We start from the raw sequence: 18,468 nt of genomic DNA, 5'->3' as shown, positions 1-18,468 counted from the left end.
GCCATGTGGTGAAACAAAAGGCCAACAACGTCAAGAATGCTAGTATCTGTATCGAAGTCATTACTATGCTGCTTACTTCACCCAGACCTGGCTACTTTACCTGAAAATTAACTTCTACCCAACGAAACACTAAGGATTAAGAACAAGTAAAATAACTTACATGGAAGTACTTGGCTCTGGATAAATAAGCTGTATTGACCCGAAATTCCCTAATAAACACACACACACACACACACACACACACACACACACACACACACTTTTCTCTTTTTTGTGTTGCATTTCTTTTCTTTGGCTGTTCTCAAATACTGAATTTCACAAATGCTAATTAATCCAGGATTCACCTCTATTAAGAAGCTCCACAGCAATTCTGGTAAGCCAAGAATGATTGTGATATCTTCCACAGACTACACCCTGCTATGCTGTCCAAGCACCATAACTTATGCATTCCTTATAACTTACAGATTCCTGTCAAAATTTGTCCCTCCATAGGCTTGTCTTTCTTCTCCCTTCAGAAAGGCTATAATTACTCTGTCAAGCCCTGCTGAAGTTGAATATGTTCCTCTTACACAGGGACAGTATAGCCAAAGACTTTCACATAAAACTTTAGAGAATGAGGAAATGCTGTTCTTGAGGCGGGGAATCAAAGAGGCTATTTGACCTTTAGCAAGTGACACTAACCTGGAGCTATATAGCCGGGAGCTGCTGTAGCCCCCACGAAGGCTCCCCTTGTCAGAGCTCCTCTTCCTCTGCCCCGAACTGCCTGGACTGCTGCAGATACTGCCGTATTCACAACACCCTTTGCCTGTAATAACATCAATAATAATTTCATCATAGAGAGAAAGAACTCTCAACCTCTCATCTCCTTATGGCACTTTAGCTGAGACAGTATGCCATCTATGGTTAGACTCTTCAAATCGATCATGTGCAAAAAAAGAAATGACACTTACCTTAAAGAACTTTTCTGAAGAATATGCTGAACACATGAAAATATTTGAGTAACTATGTTTCACTGGTGGGTTACCCGGGAAATAGTTAACATTCGATACACAAATATGAGTGGTCAAATTACACACAAAGTCATTTTAGGTCTGACTAAAGTAATTATAGGCACCTGAAAACATTGTTATAAAAATTTCCACCCAGAAGCAGAAAATACTCCAGCAATAAACTACCTAGAATGACCTTTGAACTTGAATGGGGTTTAAGGAAAGAAAAATAAATAAAAACAAAAGAACAGACTAAGACAGGAAGACCAAAGATGCAGGCGCCAGTCCCTAATCTATGACTTTATGCGGTCCTGGGATTTCTTTGAGCCTGTTTCTTCTGCCCTATGAATACATGTGCTTGTGTCTGTGTGTATTAATCATTAAGTAAAACGGTACTTGGAGCCCCAACTTGCTTCAAATGCCAGGTAACACTGATGACATCACATCATCTCTCTCAGTCAATCTCCACTATTGATTATAAAATAAGGATAAGACCTACTTTGTTTCTCTTATAGTAGAAGCAGCAATGGGTAAACAGACAGACATCAACATGCTCTTTCACCACATGAAACATTTCAGAAAATCAAGTTCTGTCTAGTTTCAAATACTATATATACTTTTTCAGTACAAAAATGCAATAAAAACTCAAGCTCAGGAGAAATGGGGGGACACAAAGTATCACCTAGAGACTACTAGGATCCCCCAAAGGCAAAGCACACAGCAGGTGACACCAAGCTTTAAGGCACGCCGTCTGGTAAGCTCTTCTCACATGCAAGAACCACACCTCAGCTCGGACTAGCCATAAGAAACTTCCAAGGTAAAATGGATGTACACACAGCCACTTCTCTTTTTGCTGAAATTAGCCAAGTCATACATAAAATATTGCTTCTTGGCTACTAAGCACATGAATTTTATGGCTTCTAGTGTGGCAATTGTCCAAAAATGAGTTAATTTTTTTTTTAAACACACAGTCTAGCTCAATGTAATCATATTTGACTGCAGGGTCAGATCTAGTTTATGTTACCACCAACAAACTTCATTATCTAATAAATATTTAAAGATTAATTTATTTTATTTTGAAAGAACAGCATGTGTGCATGTGTGTTTGTGTGTACACTACATGTACACTACTGGTGCCTGTGGAGGTCAAAAAACAGCATTAGGTTCCCTAGAACTGGAACCACCAAGAAGGTGCAGGGAACCAAATACAAGTTGTCTTCAAGAACAAGTTTTAACTACTGAGCAGTCACTGCTCCAGCCTCTCAATACAGGCTTTGTAAATACTAAAATATGGGATGCCTCACATGGGAAAAACAAAACAAGCTGATAATGATCTTTCTATTTAATCCAGAAAAAGAACTGAAAAAAATCTTATTTTGTACATGTAGACCTCTATAATTTAAATACTATTTAATCATAAATTCTACTTATTTTTGTTAGTTTTCTCTGCTTACATGCTGAATCCTTAAATATAAGTAGTGTTAATTATAACTGATGAAAGAAATTTAAGTGAATACAAATGTACAAATGTCCAGGTGGATGAAACATGCAACAAAATGTCAATGGCCTTTTGCAACAGAACCCCTGATTTAAAGGGGATTCTGTCCCTGCTCTCTGCTTCCTGACGTGGCTACACTGAGCCAGCCAACACCTCCTCCTGCCATCATGCCTTCCCCACCCTAATGAGATAGACCCCTGATGAGTCAGAGTCACATGGAAAGCCCTCAACTGCCATCTGAGAATGTTTATGGAGAAGTTACTACACTTGAATAAAAAAGGCACCAGCAGCAGTTACCCCTCTGGCCCCTGGATTAGTCAGTTGCTAACTAGATGATCTCAAATATCAATTCCAGAGACAAGACTCACCTTAAACAACCATAAATTAAAATCACTGCTGTTTTTACTTTGTACCTATTTACGGATTCATTAGGCCCTAAGTTTGTTAAGCCCCCACCAACAGGGTCATTGCTAGACAATTGCAGAGCACCCTCTCCCTCTCGAAGACAATGCCTGGAAAACTTAGGCAGCCAATCTCACTGTACAACAGTTTCAAATTAGATCCCAAACCAAGGAAAATACATTTTCTACTGCCTAATAGGAATTACCTACTCTTCCATTTTCAAAGCAAGAGACTTCAAAAAATAGTTACAATCAAGAAAATTAATGTGTATTCTAACATAAGAACATCTAGCATTGCAGAGTACAGAAGGGAAGCTGTGGGATCAGGGGATGGCAATGACAGTAGAACAAGTCCAACTGTTTCTCTGACTCAAAAACTAAACTTTTTCCCTATTATTTAGGGAACCCTGTAAATAATAAACCCAGTAAATACAGGGTTCCATTTAATAAGTGTATAACACTGGGGAGCTGGAGAGATGACTCAGAGGTTAAGAGCATTGGCTACTCCTCCAGAGGTCCTGAGTTCAATTCCCAGCAACCACATGGTGGCTCACAACCATCCATAATGAGATCTGGTGCCCTCTTCTGGCATGCAGGTGTACATAATAAATAAATATTTTTTAATGTGTAATAAATAAATCTTTTTTTTTTTTAATGTGTAACACTGGTATCACTGTAGTTTATATAGTTCAACCAGAAAAGCTTTCTTAAAAAAAAAAAAAAAAGCCTATCCTGTATTATACAAGGTGGCTGTGGGGTTATGGGAACCATGCTAACCCTGCTTGTGTTACAACTGAGTTGGATGGCAGTAGACTGGGAGGAACTCTACCTACTAGGAAATCCATTTGCCATGTAGCAGCAATCTCACTTTAACTACAATTGTTGTTAAGTCCAGGGGGTTAAAAAGAAACTAGTGATTGTCCCACTTCTGGAAGGCTAGAGTAGAGGACCATCTATAATCTCAGAAAAAGAAACAGAAACACAGTTCGGTTAATCTTTCTTCCACAACCTCCACACTTTCTCATCAGCCAGAAATAGTTACAGAGGAAATAAATGATGAGTGACATCTACGAGAAATAGAATAGAGCTGAGCATGGTGGTGTGTACCCAGAATCCCAATACTTGTAGGCCGAGGCAATAGAATCCTAAGTTAAAGATAGGCCTGTTAAGTTAAATCCTGGCAAGTTCTATGGAAAGAGAACTTGTCTCAAAAATCCAACCTACCAGTCAACAAACCGACCCAGCTACCTTCCCAAAGCAAAGCTAAATGAAAAAAAAAAAGTAGAAGAAATATTTAACAGTGAGGAACTGAAGGAACATGGAATTACTACCAAGATTTTCTCAGTTGTTCTCTCTGTTTATGTTAAATTTCTGAGCACAGGACTGATAAACATCCTGAGAAGCCAAAGAAGACTGGGCTCCAGGCAGCAATTTTCTCAACACCAAATGGAAGCAGCCTGTATCCAGAATTAAAGCCGCAGCAGAACTTTCCAGCACCTATAACTTTGCTGTGCCAAGGACCTCCGGCTTCTCTTCTTTCTTGTCTACACAGAGTAACCTAGGAGTACTAATGTTCCTTGGAGCACATTTCTTACATTGTTTTTCTTTGTAAAGCCACACAGAAAATATAATTGCTTTTCCTATTTCATCATTTAAAAGGAAGAGGGAGACAAATTTGGGTTTGGGGTTTTTTTTTTGTTTTGTTTTGGACCAGGCTAGCCTTGAACTCAGAAAGATCCACCTGCATCAAGTACAATGGGTTCCACTGTCTCATTTTACATATACTTTGTTTTTCCTTGATCCTTTCCCCCTAATCTCCTCTTCTCCTTCACCCAGTGGTGCCTTTGACAGGGATCTTCTATATCAACTAAACATTTAACTACCTAATTAGTTTTTTAATTTCCTCCTCTGTAAATGTGATGGTACTCTACCCTCCTATAATGAACCTTCCATATGTAAAATAATCTAAATATAATGTTTCATTGAAGCTCCAATAGTCTAAGTTTCATTGATTAGTCTAAACAATGTATTTGTTTCTACCACATAATGTATTCAGACATTAGGATCACCACCAGCACTCACTATGAGGTTGACAATGTGTCTAACATTTTACACACAGTATCTTTTTCCTCATAATTATGTACATAACTGAGACCTAAAACATGTCTAAAAATGTCTTCGTGATACAAAAATGAAGGGGTGGAAAAATCTTACACTAATACATATAATTAAAGAAGCTACCTTTTCCAAATACCTTATAAAGATCCTGGTCCTTTAGTGGTATGACACTCCCAAAGCAGAAGTCATGTTTTGTGCTACAGACACACCACACACACACACGCACACACACGCACACACACACATGCACGCACACAGTCAGTCTCTGTCTCTCTGTCTCTCTGTCAATGTAGAAGGACAAGATAGGTAAGAGTAAAATGGTACAAGCTCTGGGTAGTCAGGCAGTGACCTGAACTTGACAAATGTTCATATTACAAAGCCCAAATCACCTCTACTACTTACTGTACCAACAATGATTTCACACTCCACAAAATTTATCAGTCCTGTGCTCAGAAATTTAACATAAACAGAGAGAACAACTGAGAAAATCTTGGTAGTAATTCCATGTTCCTTCAGTTCCTCACTGTTAAATATTTCTTCTACTTTTTTTTTTCCATTTAGCTTTGCTTTGGGAAGGTAGCTGGGTCGGTTGGTTGACTGGTAGGTTGAATTTTTGAGACAAGTTCTCTTTCCATAGAACTTGCCAATCTTTAACTTAACAGGCCAATTTTATGGGCATAAAACAAAAGCCCACTGAAAAGAGAAGTACTATCTTAATATACATTATTCACAACCTATCCCAAAGAGAAAGCTGCCAAGTCTTAAGAATAAACAATTTTAGCTATTGTGGGGTGGGTCACCTTTAATCCCAGCACTCTGGCGGCAAAGGCAAGCAGATTTCTGTGAATTCAAGAGCCTGGTCTATAGAGAGGTAGTTCCAGGACAGCCGGGGCTACAAAGAGAAACCCTACCTTGGAAAAAACAGTAAACAGACAATTTCACACACACACAAATAATAAAAATAAAACAAAACAAAAAAACACTAAAATAGCACATAAACAAACTTGAAGGCAGAAATTGCAGGAGCATTTCAACAGATGCAGAATAGGCTTTTTGACAATGTTCAACATCTCTTTATGAGTTTAAAAAAAAAAATTCCACCTGACTTGCCTTGGGCTGGGACCTCTAACTGCTATGCTAAGGTAACAATGGGCCACTTCTCACCTCAACAGTACAGAACAACACAGAGCATAACCTGTGCCTCATCCAAGCAGTACAATGAAGCTCGCCTTTGTGGCAGAGGTGTAGGTGAGCCAGCCCCAAAGGCCTGACTGCGGGAAAGCTGACTCTGATACTGTCTGCCATGAGGCAGCCTACGAGGTTGTCTGAGCTTGGAGGTGATGGTCCCTTCCTTTGCAACCTAACAGAGAACTGTCATTGGGTTGTGACAGCAAGAAAGCAGCTCTGCACTTTGCCTGGGCAGCACAGTAGAATGGGCCCTGGTGTAGGTCACTCAGGTAAGCCAGCCCCAAGAGTGTGAGCATGGGAGAGCTTACACTGATGGCAGCATTGGATGCCCTAGCTGAAGCAGTGCTGGAGAGCTCACCCTAGTGGTGCGGATAAACACCTAGGCCTAGATTCAGACCTTTGACTTGGCCCACTCCAAAATCTACATCATCTGTGAACTGTTGGGGTGTGAGAAAGAACTGGTCCTGCTAATCCAAAGCTGCAGGATCGCCATGACACAGGGCAACAACAGGATAACTAGGAGGAGGCCAAGAGAGGATCCAATATTGATAGTGTGATAGAAGCCAGAAACCTCAAACCAGACCAATGAGTCACTGCGATGAACATTCACAAGCGAAGATGTGTGGACAGAGGGACATACTGTGGGACACACTGTGACACACTACAGTTTCCCCAACGAGACGGTTTTTCTGTTTGGTTTTATTTGTGTGTTTTTTATTTTTTGGGGGGGAGGCTGTAAGGGTAGAGGGTGGATCCAAGGGGATGAGAATGAGCGGGACTGGGGTGCATAATGTAAAACTCACAAAGAATCAATAAAAAGCTAAAAAAAAAAAGAAAAAAAAAAGTTCCAGAAGAGGGCCAATGAATTGGCTTAAGCAGGTAAGGGTGGCTGTACTGATCCTACTGACCCAAGTTAGAGATTCAAAGCCCACATTGTATAGATACAACAGAACCGATTTCTGCAAGTTATTCTATCTTCACAAGCATGCCTTGACAAGTATGTCTCCCACCTCAAAGAAACTAGGAATAGAAAGAACATACCTCAATGTAACAAACGCTATATACAACAAACTTAGAGCTGACATTATTCTAAACATGAAAAAAATCAGAAATGAGATGTATGCCTATTTTTTCTGTTATTTAATACAGTGCTCAAAGTCCTACAACAGGAAGGAAATCAAATTAACTTGTTTGCAAACAACAAGATCATATCTATACTTAAAAGACCCAAAAGATATCACCAAAAAAAGGTTAAATCTTATAAACACTCTCAGCAAAGTGACAGAATACAAAATTGACAAATAAAAATTAGTAACTTTTCTACATAAAAAACAAATTTGCCAAAAAAATATCCAAATTCTAAGTTACTAACTTAAATACCTACAAATAAATCTAATCAGAGCTTAACAATCTCTCAGTGAACTATAAAACTAGAAATATTGTAATAGCTCATTTCAACCTACACTATGGAGCCATAGTAATAGCAACCACATGGTACTAGCACAAAACAGGGAAGGATCAAGGGACTAAACTAGAAGATCTAGAAATAAGTCTACACAGCTAGAGCCACTATGGTTTGACAAAAGTGTTAAAAACAAACATTAAGAAAAGAAAAAGACAATCTCATCAACAAAGAAAAAGGATACCCATGTAGAGGAATGAAACTAAGGACCAATCTCTCACCCAGACAGGAAACAAATAAACAAACAAAAACCTATAATGGATCGAAGACCTTAAAGAAAGATCAGAAACTCTGAAACTGCTAAGGGAAAAACATTTGACAATACAGGAGTCAGCAATGGCTTTCTGAAAGGAGCTCCAATGGTATAGGGAATAAAATCAAAGAATAGGCAAAAATGGGGTTGCATGAGATTAAAAACCTCCCACTACACAGGGAAAAAAAAAAGTTATCAAAATGATGCTAAGGCAGTGTGCAGAATGGAAGAAAAGTCTTGGCCAACTGCACACCAGACAGAAAATTATTGGTAAAGAACTCCAAAAATTAAATTAAAAAAAAAAAAAAAACAATTTCACTCAAAAAAAAGACTAATAAAATGGAATAGACAGTTCTCAAAGGAAAAATATAAATGGCCATCAATGTTTCAAATAACATTCAACACATTCTTAGCCATCAGAGAAAACAAAGATAAATACACTGAGGTTCCATCTCACCTGAGTCAGAAAATCTATTGTCAAGAAAACAGGGCTGGATGCATAGATAAGTGGTGGAGTGTTTGCCTACCATGCCCAACCAAGGTCCTCAGATTTACCCACCAGTATGGTCCCACCACCCTAGAAAACACACATACAAACAACAAATTCTAGCAAAAATGTAAATTAAGAATCCTTATAACAGGGCTTGGAGAAATGGCTCAGCAGTTGAGGGCACTGGCTGTTCCCCTAGAGGACTCAACTTCAATTCCCAGCATCCTCATGGCGGTTCACAACTGTTTATAACTCAAGTTCTAGGGAATCCATAGCACTAGGTATACACATGGTACACATATATATGCATGTAGGCAAAATACCCATACACATAAAATAATATTCTTTTAAAAGAAGATTCTTTATTTGCTACTGGTGGAAATGTAAATTTTGTATACATACACAAACACAACCAGGGAGGAGGATATTTTATTTAGCTGTAGAGAAGACAAAATTATGGTATCTCCAGAAAAGTGCATGGAACTGGAGGTCATTATGCTACACAAAGTAAGAACACTGAGAAGAAGAAAAGGTACCAGCAATTGGGGAAGAAAATTGGAACAGAGATGGCAATGGGTTAGGAGAAAAACAAGTACAATGACAAACATGTATAAAAATGTCACAATGAAACCCATTACCTTATATATCAACTGAAAATATGGTAGGGGGAGGGAAATGGCTCAGCAGTTAAAGAGTGCTTACTGCTCTGAGTTTGGTTACCTGTATCTACTTCTGGTGGCTACCAACTGCCTATACCACCTGCAACTCTCCCTTCAGAGGATCCCACACCTTCATCTGGGCTCTGTAGGTACCTGCACACATGTGGCATGCATTCAGAGAGAGACTCAAATAAATATGTAGCCCTGATTGGTTTATAACTTGATACATAGACTAGGCTGACCTGAAATTCACAGGGATCTATCTGCCTGCCTCACTTCCCAAGTACTGGGTTTAAAAAAATTAAAATTTAAAACAGCAAATAAGCAGGAAATTTGAGAGTATTACAAAGGTTGCTTAACTCATACCTGAGGAATGATCTTCTTTTTTTTGTTATTTGCTGCATTGGGTCCAGAAAAGAGCTTCTCCAGGGCAGCTAGTGCCGCACTTGCCTTGGCCACTTTCTTGTTTGGGCCTGCACCTCTGAATTTCTGTCCATCTACCTCTACCTAAGATTTAAGAGAGCATGTATGTTATCTCAGACAACTCCCTCCGTGTGCTTTTAATTCCAAGACATCACAGGGCTGGAGAGACAGCTTAGCTGTAAGAGCACTTGATGCTCTTGCAAAGGACCAACGTTCAACTCTCAGCACTCACACTGTGGCTCACAACCATCTGTAATTCCAGTTTCAGGGGATCCAACAGGCAAACCAATGATATACATACACATACACACATGCAGGCAAAACAGAAAATAAATCTAAAAAAAAAAAAAAAATGAGTTTTTTTAAAAAATACATGAAGAAGAAAATACTGAAAGCCAAATAATGTTCTTACAATAATAAAAGCTTAATGAAAGTCTAGAATGCTTTTTACTGTCTGATGTCTGTGAGAAAAAAAAAAAAAAAATAAGGTGGGCATATATCTAGGTACACACCTCCATTACAAAGCGCTTGTCATGGCTTCCACCAGTCTCTGAGATGAGTTCATACTTGAGACCTCTTCTTTTTTCATTGAGCTCCATCACAGGATTTTTGCCACTTGCTGTGAGGATAGGACCCTGAGTTCTTACCTAAAAGGAACAGAGAAGAAAGACTGAATGAAGACTTCAAAACACTGAATTTCCTTTTGATATCAATATGCTAAAAGGTAAACTCATGAATTCATTTAAAACATTAATTAATTTAAAACTTTAAAACATTTAAGGGCAAAACATTATCAAAGGTGAGGAAACTCTATAAGCAGTAATACTGTAGTCAACTCAACAACCTGCTTTTGAAGCAGGACTGCTGCATTCAAAACTCCAGTGTCTGAGCTATACTGTTCGTGTTCTAACACTGCAAGTAACTAACAAAGCAGAGACTGGAATTTGCTTGATGACTTGAAGGCTCACCATTTTTTTAACTTTAGATATGCAGTCCCTCTAAACTGAAGACCTACTATAAAAATAATAGACTATAGACTATGGATTGTAATTTTAGAAATAACAATAAAGCCAGTTATTCCCTGGTCTCATCACTGTAAAACTGTGTTACAGAGCAGATGCCTACTAGAGAAACACAGGATAAGGGATTACCTTCTGTTTTGAGCTGCTGAGATGAAATCTCACTTTGCAGAGAGCCTTTTTCTCTGTATGTCTGCTATGTGTATGTGCTTCCTTAATACCCAATAAACACCTTTCTTCAAATACATAAAATGTGAGTTCTCGCTATTATTTCAAAGCCAATTCTTTAGAGAGAACACAATTAACAGAAGCTCCTCCTGACACACTGTACATACTCAGTACTTAGACTTATCCTATTCTATTTTCTGGGGCGACTAATTAACAGTCCAGGAATGACTATTATGAAATACACAGTAGGCATTCTATACCCTCCTGTGGGATTCACACATTAAATAGTGAACTTATGCATATCCTCATGTACCTCAGTTTAGCAAACACCTCAAAAAAAAAAAAAGTTTATTCCAGTAGATCTTTTAGGTTTTTATCCTTTGGTTATTACTGAGAGTCTTGACACATTATAATTATGACATTCTAGAAGTAATTTCCATGGCCAGTACGCTATTATATTAGGGTATAACTACTTTTCACATAGGTGTGGTGACATTCTTTTTAGGAGTTCACTAAAGAAGATCAAGGTGTAAAGCTGCATGTAAATGCCTTCATGAATATACTCGAAATAAATCTGGGCACAATAAAGGTCAAACAGCCAAATGTTGTGACAATGCTCCTGTAATCCCAGCATTTAGAATGTAGAAGCAGGAGGGTTACAAGTTCAATGTCAACCTCAGCTATACAGGGTGTTGGAGACTACTAGAAGCCCAGTCTCAAAAATACACAAAACAAAACAAAAAAGCAAATAGAGAGCTCCAGCTGTGGCAGAGTGATGAAGTGTTTGCCTACTGTGCAAAAGATCTAGCACTTGATAACTAGCACCACTCAAAGAAATAAGGCAGAATATTAGTAATACATGCCTCTATGAGTCATATCTCTAAGGTTTTCCACAGTACTCATACTACTTTATTCTTAGGAAGAAAAGGACTCAAGTATACCTCTAAGGTACTGGAGGTCTCAGTTGTAGAATTTCCAGTATTATTGCTTGAGTTTGAAGACACTGTTTCATTTTTGCTTTCATTATCTGATTTTTCATCGGAACTCATACATTCAATATCTGCATCAAAACCTGTTGGGTATCCCATTGCCTGTAAAACCTGTACAAATTCCATTAAAACACATTTTTATTGTTACCAAAATGAAAAAGAACAGCTGAAATTCTGATCAGAAACTTTTAAAATCCATAACACTTAGTTTCCTGAAACCCCTGTGAAGAACAAGAATGGTGCTACATATGTAAGTGCTTGGTCCAGTCCAGGCCACGATCCAGGAGAGCACTGCATGAAAACGGGAACAAGTCCTCAGAGTACCTAGCTTAAAGACTTCAGAAATTCAAGCCTAAAGCTGTTGTTAGTTCATTTAATTCGGAGGTGAACAGTAAAGAGAACATACAGCACAGTCAAACTCAAACAAGGAAAAATGAGGAGGGTCAAATAGCACCTAAAAAAAGAAAGTAAACTAGAAAGAAGACTTAAAAGTTTAATCCTATCACTCTCCTCTGATCTTCAATTTCTCTATCTGCAAAAGAGGAAGACTGGATCAGCAGACTTCTAAATTCTATGACACAACCATGAAGAAAAATTGGCCAAGGGATGGAACTAAGAGCTTTTTGGTATTGCTTTGTCCTGTTGTATTTGGTTGCCTTTGTGTTTTACCTTTAAATCAGTTTGCCTGAAAAACCACAATTTCCAGCTGTGTTCCTTTCTATACATCTCTCTCAAGGTTTCATAGTCTTATAGTTCTAGGGTTTCTCGGTTTTCTAAACAAAGCTTTTACAATGCCTATATGTGTTTGTATGCAAATATGCATGTGTACAAACATGTAAATCAATCTTTACCCTTCCCCTTCCAGATTATACTGCTTTTCCAATAAACAAGAGAATGAATTCACTAGTATCTTTTAAAATAGGTTAATACCAGTTTGTGAGTTATTGATTAAAGCATTTTTGCTTTATTTCAAGGCCTTGCCAGGCTATTACACACTCATCACTGAGCTATTAATTAATGCTTTAATTAAAACACTATGTCCACGGATTTAGCGGTAGAGTTTAAAAGATGAGCTTTCGGTTGCTGGAGTATGTAAGCAATGTGCTATTTCTCCATTACACCAACTGTACTTAACAGGTGACTCAAAAAGCTGTTACAGTGGCCAAATTAAAACACACACACACACACACACACACACACACACACACACACACACACACACACACACCAAAACAGTCTTTGGGGAGCTGGAGAGATGGCTCAGAGGTTAAGTGCACTGTCTGCTCTTCCAGAGGTCCTGAGTTCTATTCCCAGCAACTACATCGTGGCTCACAACCATCTATGATGGAATCTGATGGTCTCTTCTGTCATGCAAGCATGCAAATAGAGTGCTCATATGTATAAATAAATAAATCTTTAAAAAAAATAGCCAAAAAACATTAAAAAAAAAAAAGCAGTCTTTGCAGAAAATGGCACCTGTAGAAAATAGTTTACTAATGTAGATAAAACAGTAATACTCCAAACAAAAGAGGGGGCTTTTAAAAGTTGAACTCTGTTCAAAGCAAATTTGAAATTAACTCATCCAATTCACATATGGGGAACCTGGCATTCTTGTCATTAAATAAATTCCTTGAGTTTATTTGGCAAAAAACCAAGAACCTCTTTTAATATCTTAAGTTCTGAAAGTACTCATATAGCACTTTACACTACGTACACTAATATTTGATTAACATTTGGTTAGTCACATCATTATCTCATAGAGAACACACCTGCTCCTTTGAGTCCTGTAAATAATGCTCTCCCTGAGAAACCTCACCTGGACAAGAGCCTGGGTACAAAACTAACATTAATAATGCCTTATTGTAGATCAAAAGGCAAGTATCACCATTAACAGGGCTTGTTTCCTCCAGTAAAAAGGCAAATAGAGAAATGTTATCTCAGAACTAGGGCACTGGACTAGGATTATCAGACCCTAGGTTCAAATCTCAGAATCACAGCATGGGAGAGAATGCTTTCCAGCTTAACACAGACGATATAAAACTGCAATGCTAATTATTTAGTACCACTTCTTTGCTTTCCTCACTTGTCCTCAGTCATTTACTTATTAAGACAGCAACACAATTCAGCACATTTACAAATAGTTCTTAAAAGTGATATATTATCTCATGAAAGATATAGTATCCATTTTCCTTTGTGTGTGTGTGTGTGTGTGTGTGTGTGAGAGAGAGAGAGAGAGAGAGGGTTTCTCTGTGTAGCCCTGGCTGGCCTAGAACTCAGAGAAATCTGTCTGCCTCTTCCTCTTGAGTGTTGGGATTAAAGGCATGCGCTACCACTGCCTGGCTCACTATCCACTTTCAATACAAATAGATACCTAACACTACTTTTAAATAACAGATAAGGGCTGGCTGGAAAGAGCGTCAGCCATTAAGAGCACTGGCTGAACTTGATGAGGTCCTGGGTTAGGTTCCCAACACCCAGGTAGTGGCTCACAACTACCTATAATTGGGTCCAGGAGACCCAGCACTCTCTTCTGACCACTGCAGGCACCAGTACACTCATACACACACAGGCAAAACGTATAAAAATACATAAACCTTTAAAATAACTAATAAAAGGTAGAGGCATCACTCAGAAGTAGAGCTCTTACCTGCATACATGAAGTTGTTGATTCAATCTAGAGGGAGGGTTGACAGATAAGGGACAGAACTAACAAGAAATTTTGAGTCATTTTCTATCACACACCTCAGAGTACTAGCATAGGCTACAGAAGTCAGCAGTGAAGAGTTCTCAGCTCTCTATAATTGGTAAAACTCTTCTTGACCAAACTCTAGCTAGGATTCTCTAGACCATTTCTTAAATTAGGCTCCATCCTTGGTCCTTATTCCCAATAGCCCATTGCAGCAGGAATCCTGTTATATTAAGTTGGTTCTGTTCCTAGTAAATCATTCACAGCATCTGACAAAATCCTCTCACCTCACATATGATGTCCAATTACCCTGGCCTGCCTTCAGAAAGAATCCTGCTACTTAGGGGCTGAACAGCTGGTACAGGAGTTAAGTTTCTTGCTGCACAACAGTGAAGACCTGGGTTTGGATCCTAGCACCATGTAACATGCACAGCATCCTGCACATACCTGTAATCTCAGCTCCATGTGGGGCAGAGACAAAAGGATGGGTGGGACTTGCTGGCTTCCAGCATAGCCCAGAATATGCAAACCCCAGATTCAGGGATAGACCCTGCCTCAAAAGAATAAAGCAGAAAGTGATAAGAGAGCATCCAATGCACTCTTCTGTGTATATACTCGTACAGTCACAAAGACAAAGACACACACACACACACACACATACACACACACACACACACACACAGCCCTTTTAAAAGGAAATCCTTCTACTTTTGTTTAGCCAGAAATCCTGCTTTAACCCTCATGTTTCCACTTAGTAATCTCCCACCCCCACCTATTCATCCCTCTCTGACCTTTGGCAATAAATCTGGAATGAAAATTAAGTTCAGTTATATCCAGAGGTATTTTCCTCACTACAACCTCACTGTAATACTTCCTGTATAAAATCTATTTTTACCTACTTAACAATTGTAATATTCTACTTTCTCCAGCAGAACCAAACTTTGTTTGAAATCAATGTCAACACAAAAACAAGTAAAATCAGTTTATTAAAATAAGCATAAGTATCTAGAAAACAAACCTATTAAACACATCAACTGAGCTTAAAATTCTCAAGAAAATTAACAGAAACACTATACCAAGAAACCTGCAAATTTTACTGTACCGCAAGTTGCTATAAGGCTACTATCATAGGGTAAAAAGAAGATACTGGTATCCAATTTTGTGAAGAAATGCCCACTTAACCTATAAAACCAACATAATAACTGTGACTCTCAGAATCAACTGACTAGTCTTATGTCATAGCTAATTTCACAAGCTTTTTGTTTCACTTGTTGCAGAATATAGTTTTAAATTTGTGGTTCATTCTCAGGTTATACAGTACAGCTCATCTGCACTAGTGAGTTTTGTTTTGGTTTTGTCATCTTGACACTAGTTTATGTCATCTGGGAAGAGGGAACTTCAATCAAGACAATGCTTCTCTAAGATTAACCTGTCAGTGTATGCTTCAATTCTTCCCTCCAGATTTCTGCTCTCCCTTCTCTTCACGATGGACTCTGTGTAAGGTGTAAGGTGTAAGGTGAAATAAACCTTTTTCTGCTCACACTGATTTTAGTTATGGTCTTTATCACAGCAGTAAAACAACTAGAACAGTTTCCAAACTCTTTTTAGTCTTAAACCCTTGGGTTCTATTCACAGTCTCATTTTAAACTCATACACTCATCACACTTAACAACCAAACTTATTTTAAAAAGGCAGAATATTTTTCACATTGTTAATATTTTTCCAGTTTTTTTCTGATCTAATATTTATACACTTTCCATGTATGCGTTGTGTCTCCATCTTATCTACATTAAACTCCATAGTGCTTACCTTACCATCTAGCATCTACTTTAACAGTATTTCAGCAAATGTAATGTTCACGAAAACAGACTATTTTACACCATATACTCTTCTTTGTTTTTTTTGTTTTTTTTTTTTTCAAGACAAGAGTTTCTCCGTGTAGCCTTGGCTGTCCTGGACTTGTAGACCAGGCTGACCTCAAACTCACAGAGATCCACCTGCCTCTGCCTCTGCCTCTGCCTCCCCCCAGTGCTGGGAGGAGGTGTGCCCCTGCACCGGCAACATCATATACTCTTATGAGAGAATTTAAATAAGTTATCAGTTTTCAATGCACATGCATGATCTGTGACATTTCGGTTTTTGTCTACAATAAATCAAATGTATTTATTTATTGAGAGCTTTCATTATTTAGGCTTTGTCTACATACATCATTGCTCCAAAATCTTTAATACTATTCCCTACAAAAATATTCTCAAGAACACAGCATCAACATGAGCAATGTATCATATATAAATATTATCTTTTCCTCACAAATATGCTATTACAGACTTATTTTTCTTTATTTTCTAAATTACATGCAATTAACATATATTATGTCACAAAACAAATGTGATCCACAGGTGAGGAGTTTCTATGTTATTTTCCTTAAAGACACAGGTAAGCATTTTATCAGAACAAAACAAAGAAAGTCAGTAAAAGAATACTGTACCTTCACCGCCACGTGAAGCTTTGCTGTTTTCTTGGATGGTCCTGAGGCTTCGTATGTTGTGCCATCCACATCTACAGACATTGTGAAGACTGGGGCATGAACTGGGCCAGACTGTGACAAAAGCTTATACTGAAGCCCAGGCCTGATCTGATTTAATCTCATTAGTGCATTCATAAGGTCTATTGCTTTACTATCCAGAACTATGAAAGAAAGAGAAATTAGATTAAAAATTAGCTAGAAAGCCATTCTGCTTCAAACTATACATCTGTAGCTCCTATTAATCACTAAAAATTCCCCCTGTGATTGTATGGAAAGATGGATCAGAAGGTGAGAGCACTTGTTGCTGTTGCAGAAGACCTAGGTTCAGTCCCCAGCACCCACATGGAGGCTCACCACATCTCTAACTCCACGTACCTAACACCCTCTTCTGATCTGCAGGCAAAACATTCATAGGTATAAAATAAATCTAAAGAAATGTTTTTAAATTTCTCACATGTTTAAAAACATTGATAGTTTTTGAAATACAAATTCAAGCCCCATGAGTAGTCTTTAAATTTCTTGTGCTAATATGATGGAAAAAATGTCACATTAATATCTATTTGTCAGCACTGATGTCTTAAGCAATGTAACTTAGAAACTCAAAATTCTTCATTTACCAATTTTGTCAACTAAGGTCTATTCTTAAAATTCTAAGTCAACGAAACTCTTCCTTTCTTATTTTTCTGAAGCTATAAACTTTCTTTAGTTCCCCCAATAAGAATAAAGGATTTACATACTTTTCCTTAAGTTTCGTTTCATCTTCTTATTGGGATCTTTATCATCCCCTAATCCATCTTCAAATGGCCTCTTTAGAGCTGAAGACCCAGCACCTACAAACAATTACAGATCTTCACTGTCAATTAAAACAATAATCCTATTTAATATGACTGGAAAAATCTCAAAAAAAGATCAGTTAAAATACCATCTAGAACGTACAATGTTCTTTTGAAACCATTTATTATCATTTTTATAAATACCTATGCTGTATTTATTCAGGTATGCTCATGTCTATGTGCATGCTATGATCTGGTTCTTCTGTCCTCCTAAAGTTCATATGCTGAATCTTAATTCCCTATGCAATGAGAGAAAGGTTTTGTGAAAGGCAAAATCTTAATGAGCATTAGTGAGCTTGTAAAATATGCCTGAAAGAGATGGAGACATATAGCAGGTGCCATCTGTAAGAAATGCACTATTACCAAATGCTGGGCAGTGATGGCGCAAACCTTTAATCTCAGTACTAGGGAGGCAGAGACAGGAAGGTCTATGTAGCTTTGAGGTCAGCCTGTTTTACATAACGAATTCCAGGGCAGCCAGAGCTAAATAGTCAGACCTTGTCTCAAAAAAAAAAAAAAAAAAAGGGGGGGTGGGGTGGGGACCACTAACAGACATCCCAAACATCAACTCTGCTGGAGCTTTGAGCTTAGACTTCCAGCTTACATAACTGTGAATAATAACCCTTTATCATTTATGAGTTACCCAGCCTAAGATACTTTAGTACAGAGACTAAACAGTCTAGAATGGCACATATTCACATCTGTTATGAACATGAACAAGAAGTCTGTCATCTATGTATCAATGATAGAAAGCAGTTACATATA

At 38.1% G+C, this 18,468-nt stretch overlaps 1 protein-coding gene across 4 annotated transcripts in view; it reads right to left on the bottom strand.

Annotated features, from left to right (window-relative positions):
• The window catches only part of Strbp (spermatid perinuclear RNA binding protein), a 114,668-nt gene that overhangs the window by 12,503 nt on the left and 83,697 nt on the right, over positions 1-18,468 (bottom strand). For all 4 annotated transcript variants that reach the window (XM_055600828.1, XM_055600827.1, XM_055600825.1 and 1 more), the window contains exons 11-16: positions 17,608-17,700; positions 16,832-17,031; positions 11,610-11,768; positions 9,994-10,128; positions 9,425-9,565; positions 682-805 (exon numbers count right to left, since the gene is read on the bottom strand). In XM_055600828.1, the coding sequence (XP_055456803.1) occupies positions 682-805; positions 9,425-9,565; positions 9,994-10,128; positions 11,610-11,768; positions 16,832-17,031; positions 17,608-17,700 (852 nt within the window). The remainder of the gene's footprint in view (positions 1-681; positions 806-9,424; positions 9,566-9,993; positions 10,129-11,609; positions 11,769-16,831; positions 17,032-17,607; positions 17,701-18,468) is intronic.

This window comes from Psammomys obesus, unplaced genomic scaffold, assembly GCF_907164565.1.
Source record: "Psammomys obesus unplaced genomic scaffold, mPsaObe1.curated_primary_1811, whole genome shotgun sequence".
Lineage (NCBI taxonomy): Eukaryota > Metazoa > Chordata > Mammalia > Rodentia > Muridae > Psammomys > Psammomys obesus.
This window is presented reverse-complemented; position numbering and strand designations above follow the sequence as displayed.